The sequence below is a fragment of the Semicossyphus pulcher genome, unplaced genomic scaffold (assembly GCF_022749685.1).
Source record: "Semicossyphus pulcher isolate SPU_LCO1_2020_fin unplaced genomic scaffold, fSemPul1.0.p SCAF_8, whole genome shotgun sequence".
Lineage (NCBI taxonomy): Eukaryota > Metazoa > Chordata > Actinopteri > Labriformes > Labridae > Semicossyphus > Semicossyphus pulcher.
This window is the reverse complement of record NW_027211759.1, coordinates 21,434,916-21,450,906: the sequence shown is the minus strand read 5'-3', so window position 1 is coordinate 21,450,906 and position 15,991 is coordinate 21,434,916. Positions and strand designations below refer to the sequence as shown.

At 42.9% G+C, this 15,991-nt stretch overlaps 1 protein-coding gene across 2 annotated transcripts in view; it reads right to left on the bottom strand.

The window, feature by feature from the left end:
- brsk2a (BR serine/threonine kinase 2a) overlaps positions 1-952 on the bottom strand; it is a 194,728-nt gene extending 193,776 nt beyond the window's left edge. For both annotated transcript variants that reach the window (XM_069685877.1, XM_069685876.1), the window contains exon 1: positions 648-952. In XM_069685877.1, the coding sequence (XP_069541978.1) occupies positions 648-741 (94 nt within the window). In that variant the 5' untranslated portion in view covers positions 742-952. The remainder of the gene's footprint in view (positions 1-647) is intronic.
- Between the last annotated feature and the right edge of the window lie 15,039 nt (positions 953-15,991).

Here is a 15,991-nt window from a genome sequence, read left to right as displayed (position 1 = left end):
TGTTACACCCTCTGGGGTGCGTGAATGTAGATCAGTGTAGCTCTTATTTCCCAGCTCATGGTGTAATCAGTCAAGGTGGGACCCTCTACTCTCCATATCGGAGGAAACCCACGTATTGCAGTCAGAGCCTATAGGAGAAACGCCTGCCTCCTTCCCTGCCTGCCTGCGGACTAAGAATAGATCAATGTATCAGGCAAATCGGGATTAACGGCGCTGCTCCAATCACAGGACACACACTCACACACACACACACACACATACACACAAACAGGGCAGCCAGGACACTAAAAAGTTCATTTTCACAGCCCATCACACTGTCATCGTTTTTGCTGTTTGATGGTTTCCACGTTGCTCCGCTCCTGATACACACACACCCAGTCCAACGCCAACGCACAACCAGCAAACCAATGTGAAGCACCTAAATCCCCTTCGTCCCACTGTGTTAGCAATGATTATGTCAGCTCAGTCATGAAACAACAACCCCTCCAAAAAATTACCCACAAGGCTTGGCAGGTGTTTGTAACTAAGCGGTTAGTTATTTATCACCTGCAGACACCCAGCCGGCCAAATATCAACTCGCTGCGGAGCGCTCCGATAATAAATAGTGCAATTAAAGGAGATGCAGTGAGCAAGCTGTCCCAACTAACCTGTCTGTCCTTTCCCCAGCGTCTTCTCCAAACGGTAAGGTCCCACGTAATTGGCATGTTGGGCACCGCTGTTGTCTTTACCGGACGATGACATGACGAATCTGTGTGAATATTTGACACTTTCTACAATGAAACGAAGACAATTAAAAACACTCCTCGTGCGAGGTCCAAGCCGCTGTCGTCTTTTCCTTTAACTCCACAGCCTCTTCTCGTCCTCGCGCGCTCTCTCTCTGTTGCTTTCTGGCTCTTTTTCCCTACCTCACTCGCTGTTTGAGGAGGTGAGGCTCGCTCTTTTCTCTCCTCTTTTCTCCTATCGCTGCAGACGAGCCGCAAGTGCCTTGAATATCATTGTCGGTGGAAGCTGCGCTGCCGCTGTGCGTCCGTGGGAGGTGCTGCGGAGCCGTCACGGATGATTGACAGCGGAACCAGCCAACCAGGGAGCCGGATTCCCTCTAAGCCGCCGCCCTGTTTCTTGTTGCTTGAGCATCTTTGCATTTTTTCTAGAAAAGTTGCAGGTGTTAAAAAGAGTTTAAAACCACAAACCCTCAATTTACTTTAAATTGAATTATTTTAGAGGGAAAATAACTTAATAGCAAATTATGAAGAATCAAGGACTGTCTTGGGGGGGAAAAAAACATTTTTTTAAAATACAATAGCCTACAATTGATTTTCAATATAGTTTTTTTTATTCAGCAGTTTTAGTTCAATCAGTTAAATAACCCCCCCCCCCGGACGCACTGTTAGACTCATAAAATACTGTCTCAGGATCTATGAATCTATCTAAGTATTGTTCATTTCTACAGTTGAACTGTAGGACTCAATATGTCTCCTACTTTACAAGAAAGTCTGCTTTTATATTACATACACGCATAGTGTGTAACATAAACTAGAGAAGTTATAGTTAGGAAAGTCCATGTCATATTTGATTTTTGATTTTTTTTGGTCATTTAAAGCTCCTGTTAGGAACTTTTGGTTTGTGTTGATTTTGGCGACCCCTGTGGACAAAGCCCTACCTCTTACCTCTTTGCTTCTTTTGTCTTGCACATGCTTAAGTGGTGGTTTTTAACAAAAACATTTATCCTGCTTTTTTTTAACAATCATATGTATCACTCACTTTAAATCTGCCCGGGAAATATGTAACCAAAGGCAGCGTGCAGTTAATCGCTTCGCCTGACACCTACACCCCGCCAGCAGTTTCAGGCATTAAAAATAACTATATAGAAATAATCAATCTTGTTGCTGATGGTCTGGTTTGCTTTTATAGGTCATATAGAGTCATCAGAATTAATTTCAGTCTATTTCATAACCTGTGAAAAAATCCTCACAGGAGCTTTAAACAGTATTTTTTTAATATAGGGCCTTCATCATGTAAGTGGATAATGAAATAAAATTATAAAGTCCAGAAAGATCGCTTTTTATGTAATTTAGTGGTGAGGATTATAACAAATTTTAAATTAATTAAACCTCCAATAGTCACTGACATGCTTTGAGTCTCAAGCTTTTGGGCCCTTGGTGTTCTGGTTCTCTGGGGCATTTGCACACTTTGGCCAGCTGCTGTTTCATCCAAGAGGACAAAGAAGACTTAACTAAACTGAACTATTGGAGCTAAACCACCATTACTCCTAACACCATCTCTCACCAGAAAGGGTTACTACTTTCATTAATATTTAAGGCCACTTAATGTTCTGAGGTGCTTTTATTACTGTAGCAAAGAAACGTACAACAGTATAGGAGAGTTTCATGTATTTTTCTCCTTGTCTTTCTTTTTCTGTATGCTTTCCCCGTGCTATTCTTTTTCTCTCTCACGCACACACACACATATACACATCTGACAAGCACAAGTGATTGTGTGTATGTGTGTGTGTGTCTAAAGCAGGGGGAGAGTGTGTAGGCCCTCTGATTCATTTCACACCCCACTGGTCTGAGACCTGTGACTGTGGCTCTGGCCTCTGTCTGTTCCTCATACCCTGTGAGAGTACAGGTGTCAGGGGACACATGCAGCAGAAACACACAAAGATGTCCATGCACACACAGGCCCACTATGTGACCTCTAAATATTTTTGTACAGAACACAAGGTTGAAGGGGCTGCTGAAATATTAAGCAGGAGAATTGCATCAACACCACACCACCGGCTACTTCAAAGCCAGAGAAATTCCAGAAACATTCCCTGGCTTGCTCTTAGTATTCCGAATAATACAAACTCCACTGAAGTATCATCACTGCATTTCAATAAAGTATTGCAAGGGGAAATATATTGTTGCTCATGTTTCCTCTGCACACAGGACAAAACACTATTCCTTTCACAATACCCTTGCTGTGTTGTAAAATGAAACAGCTTTTTACAGGCCAAATTGGGAATTAAAATTCAATTAAAGTTATAAAACTGTTGGTAGGAGAGAAAAACTAGGAATCTAGAAACATCTTGCTCAGTATACAAGCAGTTAAATAGGAAATGCATCACTTCTCATTCATGAAACTAAGTTTACAAACTGTACATGCCCCAGTTTGTTGCCTTTGAGGTCTGTGTCGAGCATGTGTGCCGTTTCCCCTGACGCCCCGCATCACACTGGGAGCCGGGGCCCGTGCAGCAGAGGTGTGACCCAAAGTGTCACCCACGTGACCGCATGGTGCCAGGTGGACCGGGCATGTGATGTCAGCGCCAGGTGCCAGGTGGGCACCATCTCAATAATGCATCGTGCCCAGCGCTGGCACTGGCAGGCACACCACTTTGAAGTGTTCCAGAAACATCTGTAGCTTGAGTTTTTAATCACCTTGCCTGTACCTCCCTGCGTCCCATCAATCCTTCTGCACTCCTCCACAGCCTCACATCCCTCTCTCTCTCTTCCCTGTGAAGAAATTAATGAGAAGGCTTCTTAGTTTGTGTGTGCAGCTTGTGTGTTGGTGTGGGCACATGAACACGTCTATATGTGCACATTTGCAAACCTACGGTGCTGCGAAATCCAATCAACAGGATAAACAAAGTTCTGAACAGCTTCTTGTCTTCTTGGATGTTCAGTGCAAGAATAATCAAAGAGTCCTGTTAGATAGCACACATTTAGCATCGGCTAAATAGCAATTTCTTGCAACCACAGGCTTCAGTACTACATAGGAAGTCTCTTTCGAACAAACTGACAGAACAATGTGACGTCTGCAATGAAAGGCTGAAATGTTGTGTGTAGTGCAATAAACCTTTGAAAGAAATAGTTAGCAAGCTGATTTTTTAGCAAATTTGTGAGATAATTTGAAGGATGAGGTGTGTAGGAGAGGTAAAAAAAAGAGGGAGAGATAAAGAAGGGAGAGTTTTACCAAAAAAATAGTGGAACATATTTGATGTGTGGCTCGAGTCCAATAACCTCCGGACGTGAGAGGGCACACAAACTGCATAATATCTCCACCATGCTGCCATGTAATGAATAGCTTCATAGCAGAGTCTGACCACTTCAACAGGGGGCTGTAAACACATTACCTTACACTGAGCATGTGTGCGCACACACACACACACACACAAAATCACAAACTGGAAGTATTGCATTCTTTCCACCCAGGAACAACTGTTTCACACACAAACACATCCACGTGAACTCGCAGCCCTTCAGGGTCGTACAAACTGGTTGTTGCCAGCTAGCTGCGTGCTGGAAGCTGTTGGCTGTTACTGGATTGGCCGGCGTGGTGTGGCTTGATTAATTAGTGTGTCATCCACATACAGAGGAGACCATTAGTGTTCATCTGTAGACATTTAGAAGACTGGAGAGGAGAGGAATGAATGAAAGGGTCGTTTTTGGGATGATCAGACCTCTGCCTGACACGTATTAGAGCATCTGTTGGCTTTTTAGAGCTGGAGTGCAGCACACAAACGAATGAAATAAGGATGCAAATAAAAACATACATAAGGTATCAGAAACAGAAAGGAGAATGAGAGTGAAAGACTTTGTTCATGCTTTTTTCATGTGATGTTGTTGCTCACCTTTCCATTCCGAACACAAAGGGCTTTAGGTCAAACAGGGCACACCCAAGGGACACAATAGAACAGGTTAATCTTTCCACTGTCTCCCATAGATCTCTCACAGAGGCACATGGCAGATATTAGGGCTCCTATTTCCATCCACCTCACGTGCAGGTGTGTGAGTAAATGCAAGTTTTAGAGAATGTAACAAAATCCATACATGCAACAAAGAATCTTCCATACAGTCACATGTTTATGGGATAAAATCTCACAATGATCCAGGTGTTGGAGGACACTTGTGCACGTCTCCAAGTCCACATGAGCACACTGGAGTGTGGGACACTTGAGCCCCGGCCACTTTTCTATGCAAATGAGCGGGATTATACAGCACACACATGTTCACACACACACACACACATGCTCCGCGATCCAGCAGCATGTTGATGCACTGTGATCAGTGGTCGGCTGGTGCTCGTTTCAAATGTCACAACAGGATGCTGGTTGTACTCTGACATGCCCATGAGTGAGGCTGCGAGGGGAAGACTCACTAGAGGGAATAAGCCTCTCCCTAACACACAAACACACACAGGAATACACAAGTGCAGAGGCACACAGCTGCAGCTCCACTGCCCCCTGCTGGTTGGAAAAGTGCACACACTTCCAAAAATGCCCGACTTCCCCCACAGGGACAGCCACAATACCCGCGTATTAGGACATGGAGACTCTGATTGCTCTTGTGCAGTTATCAAATACACCCTTCTATTCATATGTTGTCAGAAAATGAGCATAAAGAGCCCCCATCTTGTTTTTTTTTCTTACATTGCACGCAGTTGCACATCTCACCTTTCTCTACTGACATCTTGAAATCACATTCACAGTCGTCTGACCCAGTTTGCTTCTGTTTCCTTCACTGTGCTGCTGCTGCAGCAAGCCCTGTTAACAGCAACATGTCCTCCAGAATAAAGGCAGATTTTTCTGCTCTTTTGTGAGTTTTAGGACAGAAAATGGATAAATTTAACAAGCCCGGAAAAAGGAAAGCACTCACTATATATAGAGATGGACTGTGGAGCTGCACCAGTGTGATTAGCATTGACAGATACAGCTCAAGCATAGTTATTAGTTACCATCGATATGCATGCATGTAGATACCTGAGCATGCTCACTTTGTACACTCAAAGAGCATCTCCCCTTTAATCACTGCTTTTTGCCATCGCAAAGAACATAATTGCAGTATAAGACACAGACTGTTAGTAATCATGCAGTGGGTTTGGCTGCGGCATTGGATAATTAGGTTGGCTGCGTGCGCCTCACTAATCACAGGGACATTTAGTGGCAGCGTGGGGTGAAGGACTAAAACAACTACATTTAGTTGTAATAAATTCACTAATCACTCGCTCGGCATACACAATGCCCGTTGTCTCTGTCGCTCATTATCAGTGTGAGTTTAAAGAAACACATCCAGGATTCATTACACTTTGTCAGCAGCATCCTTTGCTGTACATGTTCAGCACCAGTTATTCCCATAACTGACCCTCCACTGTTCCTCCTTTAGCTCTGTTACTTATATTTTGAAGATTCTTGAACTGAGGAGCCATTTTTAAAAGCTGACTCTTCGCCAATACCCATTTAGTCACCGTTAAGAGCAGTTGCTTGTGGGGCTGGCAACACAGGTGACCTTTCCTTGTACACTGGCTGAGTACCCTTGAAAATGACTCACACACACACACACACACAATAGCAAGCTTTCCTCTCTGGCCAATTTGAAATCTGCCTCTGGCAATGTCATCTGCTCCAACCTTTAGAACCTGGCTATGTGTGCAAGGGACATGATTTAATGGGCTTACTTGGAAGAAAAACGTATTGCACATCATGTATCATGTACATTGAAGTGTATGACGCCTGTTCTTCTCAAGGCAAGATCAGTCACATGTCGAGAAACAGAGAAAATGTAAGGAAATCTCCTTTACATCGCTGTAAAGCAGGTGGTGAAGGTGTTTTCTCAGAGGATATTAAAAGCATCATTTTGCAGATATCCAAAGAATTGCTCCTGAGGGATATTAAACCTGTCTTGTAATTGCTGACAGAATAATCAAGGCAAAACATTGTCTAAAGGGAGAGAGGAGATGAAGGCTGATTGTGCAGCCCTCTGCCCCACAGAGAGAGCCGCCAATGCTGCTCATGCCTCGTTCATACGAGCAATATGAGCCAGTAAAGGAAGCTTGCTTTGAGATACTGTGTGTGAAGGCAGCCTTATAACAAGGAGTTACATCGGAAAGCCTATGGGGTATATTTTTGAAGTAGATGCATGTAAAAAGTAACTTTATATAAGATTGCCAAAGCTGAAGATCTCTAATCTAGAGTTTAACCCATTCACAATGATATTTAATGGACTGTAAAGTAAATAACATGGATCTAACGATGTCCAATCTCAGGACACATCCAGGAAATATCTATAAACTCTTTGACCAGTCATACTATTATAGTATAACTTATCTTTTCCAGGGTCGTGGGGGGCTGGAGCCTATCCCTGCTGTCATTGGGCAAGAGGCGGGGTACACCCTGGACTGATCGCCAGTCACAGGGCTGACACATAGAGACAGATAACCAATATCCAATTAACCTAACTTTGGACTGCGGGAGGAGAGAAAGTCTGAATCGGGATTCGAACCAGGAACCCTCTAGCTGTGAGGCGCTAACCACTGCACCACCAGGCAGCCCTATTCATACTTCTGTAACAAACTTTTAAGGCAGTCTCTTTAGCTGTTTTAATGCATTACGCAGCTGTCGGGCAGAAACCTCGTATGTCCATATTTCTTCATTTACATTTTTTTCCATAAGTATTGGTCACCCTTTACGTTTGTAGATATAATGAAACATACAGGTAACTGACTGTATAGACAGGCACAATACCAAATGTGATAATGCAGTGTTTAAAGGAGCAATTCTCTCCTGGAAAAAGCCGCTGTCAGTCAAAGCCGGTGTTCTCTGTAATCGATAGAAGCAATAATATTTAAAATTGGCACCATAGCTGTGGAGAAAGTTGTACAAACAGCTTGTGATTTCGACCATTCTACATTCCTACAACACCCAGCATGCATTGTGCCCCTCCCTCTGAAAGGAACGGCCCAGCGAGAGACGCTGGAGTGAAATGCTACAGTTTTTGCTGCAGGCAATGGCTCAGAGCGGTACAGAATCCGAAATACAACGAGAATATACCGGTGGATCGTCTAAAAAATCTTCGGATCTGCATTCTAAATTTCAAACCTGATGATTCTGAACGAGACATGACATCGGAGACGGGCGTCCTAGATTGAGGAAGTGTAGTTTAGCGATCTCCCTGACCTCCACCAGATGCATTTTACGTAGTCTGGTGGAGGTTTTCCAGGGCCAATTGGAGAAGCGGATAGCGTCCTCCAAAGGCACAGAGCGAAATTGCATTTTTTCTACCATAATGACATTAGCTCCCCGTAATAGCATGATAGGACTGAGGTTGAAAATTGGCGAACTGGCCCTTTAAGTATTTCCAAACACAGGGCTTTTTTCCATTTCCTGAAAAGTAGTGGTTTTGGAGATACAAGGTTTCTGCTCGACAGCAGCATTAGTAAATCCATTACCAGAGTCATAAAAGATAAAACATATGACCTTATTTTGCAGTCAGTGTGACCTTGACAGATATATTACTCTACTGCAGTATTTCATGTGCTTTATCCACATGCACATGTGTACTGAGGTCAGGAGCAGGTTTTTACATCAACATGATTATAGACATGTTTAAAATGTGTCTGCATGTGTTGTGAGGTTGCTATGCATGTCCTGCTGTATCAAGGCCCAGTTGCATCCCCTCCCTCTCTTTCTATGAGAGAGAAGATTCACAAACCCAATCTTAACTGTTACTACGGCCTGCACTGGCTTTAATAGCCTGCAGGTCAGGTAGCAGGGTTCAAGTAGCCCACAGCTCTACGGAGAGCACTAAAACCCCATTAATCATCTGTTAACAGAGGTTACCCTGTTATCACATGACTGATGGCTTCTGGATGTGTGCTATTGTGCTGTTGAAATGAACAAAATGAAGATTTGTAGATGTGCTGACAGTTAGAGAGAAGAGCTCCATTTGATGAACAACTTTGTTTGAAAATATAGTACCGTGACTGTATTTACATCTTCACTAACTACGAGGGATCGATTTACAGTCCACACAGAGACTCGGTTTAATTAAAGGCAAAATTGCCTGCATAATATCGAGGCAATAAAGCTTTGAAAAACCCTAACAATTTAAAAAACCATGTTGTTGCTACTTCAGGTAATGACTTAAACTAAACCCTTTTAATTAAAGAAGACTTTTAAGAAGAAGAAAGAGCAGTTAAGACTCTCGGGTGACAGAAAAACAGCAAAATATCATCATCATATTTGAGCAACAGCTTCAAAGTCACACAGCAGGAACTTGCTGTGGCTTTTGTCTTTGTCTCAGAGGGGAGGAAAGTGGGAGGCTGAGGGTGGAGAATGGAGGTGGGGTGACGGGAGAGAGAGAGATGGATGGAGAATTGGAAGGAGGCGACAGACGTGGGCGATGCAGGGGTGGCTCGGGCTGTCTGGGCCGAGCGACAGTGGCAGATGCATTACCAGCGACATCTTCATCCCCGCTGATGCTGGACTCTCTCTCTCTCTCACACACACACGCACGCACACACACATTCGTCCAAGTTGATTGAAGCCAGCGGTTTGGCCCCACACCAGGCACAGGGGGTAATGACTGTCACCCTTTTTTCCCATCAGCCCCCTCCTTGCTTTAATCAGCACTCGCACATAGTCACACGTATACTGTATAAAGGTACTATTTTCTCTCCTACACTACTGCTCTCTGAAATGTCAGGCTGGCAGGGGGTTGTGTGGGGTTCCTCCGGAGAGCAATAAAAGCTGATTGGAGTTAAAACAGTTGGTCAGGCCTCCCCGCCCCAGCATCTGTTGGATTACAGTCCGCCAACCTGTCATCTGTGAAATGAAGGCTAGTATGGGAGGAGAGGGGGGAAAGGCCACAGGAGGGGATGGACAGCACAGGAGACAGAGAAGAAGGGAGGGGCGCACGGTGGGTTTAGCAAAGGCTAGTGAGTAAATTAATTGGACATACTGCGGAAAAACAAGTGTTAATTTGTCCATAAAAACAAGCGGAGAAAGACAAGAAGGGAGCAGAGATGGGGAGGGGTCAGACGGAGGGACACACATGACCTTTAGGTGAATCATTTCATCTCTCCGTTCTCGTGTATCACTGCCTCTGAGCGCTGAGGTTGATAGTCTAGTAGGAAGATAGGGTCCCCATAGGGCTGCAACTAACAACTATTTTGATCATCGATTAATCTGTCTATTATTTCTACGATTAATGTATTATTAATGGGTTAAAAAGAAAAAAAGATCAATTTTTGTATTAGCATTATATTCAAAACAAAAAAAATATTATATCTTGTTTTCTTGTACAGTACAATGTTGATATATCAATTATGTAACTCAATTAATATCGCCTTGATTTACTTAGTAATTTCACATGAAAAAGGAAAGTACAGACAAGGCCACCACAATAAAACAGGACATTGGGGATGCAGCCATGAACTGAGTATAACAGGGAAATGTAACTAACCAAAATATGTTTAATCCCATATTGCTGATGTTTCTGTTGTGAATAATTAAAAGATTCACTTTAGGCTGTCTCTGACTAATGGCATAAAATATTCAAAAACTCCATAACGTTATGTTACACTCCAGTGTCTGTCCGAATTTCAACTAAACACATGATTACATTTTAATTTAAACACAACGTGACGGACAGAAATACTTTCCTTCATTTCTCTCCATGTTTACTGAAGGCCGTTTAATGAAGCTTTATCAAGAGTTAGCGTTAAATTAGCTTCACCAGAGCCGTTATAGCTTATCAACAGCTTTACTACCAGGGTATACTGTCCTCCGCTGCTTCATCAGCGGCCCGGCTATGGGCCTATCACAAAACGGAGAGGAGAGAAAATAGACAGAGTTTCAGTGCGTTATGTTTGTTTTTAAATGAACGAAACTGTAATCGTGCGTTTGTCCGTGTAAACGGACACTAATCTACACTAATCAAAATTCCTGTAATTTATCACGTGAGCTACACAAGCCGCGGCATTGGTTGGCTGCCCCCAGTGAGGTTTTCACAGCACATGCTGTGCATGATAACAGAGACCCAACTAATCGATGATGAAATTCGTTGCCAACTATTTTAATCATCGATTTTAATCGATTAAATCGATTACTTGTTGCAGCCCTACTGTCATCATCTCTGTATATATGTAAATACCCACACACACATAGAGAGAGAGAGAGAGACAGAACAAGCAAGTTGTCATTGTTCCCTTTAGTCAAAACAATAAAATGGGGGAAGATTTTGAGCGTAAATTAATCTGACTTTTTCATATTGTTCAAGTTTTAATACATTAAACTTGTTCAAATCATGATAATAACACTCTCAATCAATTCCTCATGCCAATTAATTTTGTCAGGGATCCTAGATGACTGCCAAACGGATCCTTGGGACAATATTTTGAGTTGGGAACATCAAAATGTGATTACTAGACACCATGAGGATTACAAAAAACTAAGTAAGAAAAATATATCCATGGGTGCATGGAGACCCTATCTTCCTACTAGACTATGAGGAGCAATCCCTTTGACCCCCGCACCCAACCCCCCACCCGCCACCCTTTTCCCTTCTCTCTCCGTCACCCACTGCTGAACCCAGCCCAACCCACCGCCTCCACCTGCTATGTCAGTCCCCCTGAGGGAATCATTTTCACTCTAACAACTTCAATTAACCTTACCCCTTCATGCACACACACACACACACACACCCCCCCCACACACACACACCTTGGGTAGAACATGCCTTCACACACACACACATCTTCCCCCAGTATCAATCACAGGTGTTAAGGTCACTGGACTGGGAGACAGAAGCCTCACAGAGCTCCCCCAGTGACACGTACGAGTATGTGAGGCAACCCGCAGCAGTCTACAACACAGTGTATACACACTGTCCTTAAACAAATACCACTGACACTGTCATAAATCCTCAAAAACAATTAGACCCGGCACGGCCAGAGGAAATGTATTTAATTTCATGCTCGAAGAAATGGTAAATGTCTGCTCCAGGATTAACTTTTGAAGGTCGTGGGCGGAGACACCTCAAGGTTAGAGGAAACGCAACACGTTCAAGGAAGCTAAGGTGAAAGGAAGATCATGCACACACTTGGAGTTTCTCTGTGCCAATTTCCAGAATTACAACCCGGCCCCCTCTTTTGACATTGAAACGGCGAGAATTAATCAAAATCTGCTGTGCGGAAATCTCAAAAAGCCAAATGAAAAAAAGCAAAGTATAATTATAGGTCGACTTTGATACAAGAGTTGGATCATTGTTTCTGAAGCCGGGGGGGGGGGGGGACTAATCTGACGCGGCCCTCACACAGCTTGCCGAGCTTCCTGCGTGTAAAGCGAAATCTGGAATTGAAAGATTGGTGGGCTTCCCGGTTGCACAGCAGCAAACAGCTTCCAGGGGTCTTTGGTCTGCCTTTAAAAAAAGTCTCTCCTGCTTGCATGCATGTGCACATGCGTGTGAATGCATGTTCGTGTGTGCGGAGAAGGGGGCTAGAAGAGGAGGAGGAGGAGGTTAAATCCACACAGCTGTTCTTGAAATCAGACTTGGCTGGTGTGTGGACGTCTGCAGGCGGGAAACTCATATCTGCCCGTCCTCTCGTTTTCATCATCATTTAGCCGCTCTATAACAATGCCAGGCTGCTGTTCAGGCGGTGACGTCCAAAAACAAAAGCCAAAAAATGAAGTGTTTTAATATGCTGTAATGACGGGACAAGGCATGTTCAACCATAATAGCACAGTCGGAGTAATGATGCGCCATATTGATTAAAAAAAACCTCGACTTGTTCAGCTGGTTTGTTGCACTCAAGCTCATATTCTCAATAATAACTTTGAGACTGCACAGATGAGAACACAGCCAGCCTGATCATGAGTTCAATTAGCACCTGATAAGGACCGAGGGATTGGGACTGATTCCACATCTGATTATAATTATTTGCACTATGAAGGGATTAAAACAAAGTACACTCAATTACATATACTTGTACAAGGCACGTAAATGTATGCACAGACACACAACCTTTAATTCTGCACTAAAACACTCCCAATCACTCCACAACTGCTACATCCTCTCCCTGCACCCAGCAGAGCTCTCCCTGGGCTTATCACTGCATAATTGCGGTTGATTGGTGTATTATTGCTCTGGTTAATCTGCCTGTGGGTGGCTAATAAAGGAGCTCCATCAGGGATGTTATCAATCGGAGACAGAAGGTGTGCATGGAGCGAAACTGGAAGGCAGAGAAAGGGAAGGCAGAGTTTGGCGGAGGAGTTTAGGGGGAAACGTATAAGGAAGAGGAAGGTGACTGCAGCATGAAAGAGAAGAAGAAAAAGTGATTCATGTTGAAAGACAAGGAAGGACAAATTAGCAAGGGAGGAAAATAGCAGAAATCAGACAGGATTGTGGGTTTAAATGTTTGTGTTCCAGGATGTGGTGAAGTGAGGGAGCTGGATGTTGTTCTGACAGAGTTGTGAGAGTGATCCTCCTCTCCTGAGAATCCTTTTATGATTGATGTGGCCTTGTTCCTCGGCCTCAGTTCTATTTCCAAACAGAGGATGGAGGAGGAGGAAGCTGCGGCGGGATGATTAGATTCCTCTCTAATACGCGGCAGGCTGAGACAGGTAGGATATCACCCACAGCAGACACACCTCGGTCCCAATGCCCCGTGCAATAACAGCGTGTTGGCAACTGACCCTGTAGTGTGAGAGGGGAGGCGACATGACAAACTGGTGTTAGTGTATTCCACTGGGGGAGCGAGCAGTGATTAGATTAGCAGCCGCTCCAGAGACTATCCGAAGAGGAGGTGGAAGATGGAGACAAAGACGAGCAATTCAGCCGGCAAGGACGAGAGGAAGTTACTCTGAGACGGGGAAAGTTTGGAAAACATGGCTGCAGGCAAAGTGAGGACATTAAACAACTGGAGATAAAGTGCGATTCCACACACCTCTAATGAAACTTCATCTGTCTCCTGCTGTGGGTTTTGCACTGTCAAAGTCAAACACAAGAAGCACCTGCACACAATTTAGTTAAGTTTTCATTATATCTCAAGTGAGGGCCCTTGTGATGGATGCTCTTAAGCTGAAGCTGGGACTGCCATCTGAGGAGAACTGGCCTGGGGATTTTATTCAACACATACTGGATTTTGTTAGATAAGTATGGATATAGATAAAGTGCAGATTTTGCAATAATCTGTCCACCTAAAACTGCAAGTACATTTTAGCAAATCCAATTTACTTCAGCTTTGATCTAATAAAATAAATGAGCGCACTCCTGTGGGTCTACAACAGCAGCAGCTAGATTCTGATTTCTCCACCGTACACTGCACATGTCAGTGATTAATTCAACATTAAAGTTTAAAGCTAATACATTTTTTATGAGCTTAAAAACATTCTATTTAAATTGATCACATAATTATTAATTAATAACTGAATCAATGGTTCTCAGTCATGCTGCGACCAAAGGTTTAGCTGAGTGGAAAGATTGTGTGTGATAGATTCGTCTGAGAGATTAAAGTATGCAGGAATCGACTGCTAAGAATACTGACAACCTTCACTGTCAGGTAATGCTTCATGTTCTCCAAGTAGAAACCAGTGCTCCAATCAGAATTCAAGTCTATGTGACAATGATATCAGTGTAGAAAGGCTGGAGGGTCTTCTACTGCCTTTATGATAGCACCCCCTGCTGGTCAGATGCTTGTATTGAGCGTGTGGATATACATGTCTGGATGGCTTGAGCAGCTGAATATTGAATTAAAACTAGTAAGATTGACTTTTTTCTTCTATTAATTTAGCTTTTATTATCATCTTAAGTCTTCTTTTGTAATCTCATTCATCAGATCTAAGAACCCTTTTAAAAAGAGCACAGAAAACTGATTGAATGTGTCGATATGGTGCTTCATATTCAACTCTGACCTTGTCACTCCTAAGGGTAAGGACAACATGGATCAGGGACCGGCAATATTGACTTTCTGATCATAGATTCAAAGCCCCCAGGTGGATGAAAAGGTGGAGGCGGAGCTTATAAAATGCTCCATGAACAGCAGCAGTGGCAGCAAGTGACAACTGCAGGTGTGAACTGCGCAAAAGCAGGCAGAACAAACGAGTTAATAAAGCTCAGAGGCCTTAAATGCATCATATCAATGTAGCTTCTTATTTATGTTGTCCATCGACTTCTAAAACCTTCAATGGCTGCAGCCTTCAGTCACATAGACATATATTGTTTGTCATTCCTCAAACTCGGATGTTTTTGCTCTTTCATCTTGGTCTGAGCTACAGGGTCACCTTAAACTGGAGCGATTTATTAGCTTGGAAAACTATAAAGCAGAATTAAGGATCATTTGATTAGTGAAAGCCAGGTGCTTTCACTTGTTTAAGTCTGTTTGTTCTTTATGTGAAACTTTTTATGCTGCTGTCTTGGCCAGGACTCCCTTGTAAAAGAGATCTTGTATCTCATTGGGATTATTCCTGGTAAAATAAATGTTAAATAAAAAATAAAAAACAACCCTTTTTTCTTTTACGGTAGCTATATCTGTTTTAAACAAGACTAAATGTTGTTTGGAAGGAAACAAGAGTTGTTTTAATTTGTCATGGTCGGTACAACATCTAACCACTTACTTTACACTTTTACTCATGTGTCACAGTATGACCTTAGAATGACCTGACTCTCTGAACAATGCCATAATGGGAGGCAGGTCACCACCCTGTCATTGTGCTCTGTCCAAACACACCTCACAGCTGATTCGGTAAACAATATTTAGCGCACACACACACACACACAAATTAGAGATGGTAGACTCTTGACTAATGACACCATATCATTATATCTTTATAATAATAAAGGCTTTTTAGGCTTGTTAATATTTTTAAATCAATCCAATAAAATGTGATTGTGTCTCTTAACTTACACTCTGGCTGAGGGTGGCTTATGGAGTACAGAAGAAAACATATCCTCTAGAAGATCATGATTCAAACCTCTGTCAGTAAATGTCAGGCCTGCTGAAGCGTCCAGAAAAACTCAGGTGATAATCTTCTGTTGATGTAATCTGATCTGTCTGCAGTGAGGACAAGACAAATAGAACCATCTATAATAAAACCTACTTTAAATATAAAATATACCTTTATGCAAACTATGTTCAACTTTAAACCAAAGGTTTTAAAACAGTTAAAACAGAGATGTATGAGGGAGTTTAATCTATTCTAACACAATCTCGAATCCCATCAGCTACAGTCTGTAAA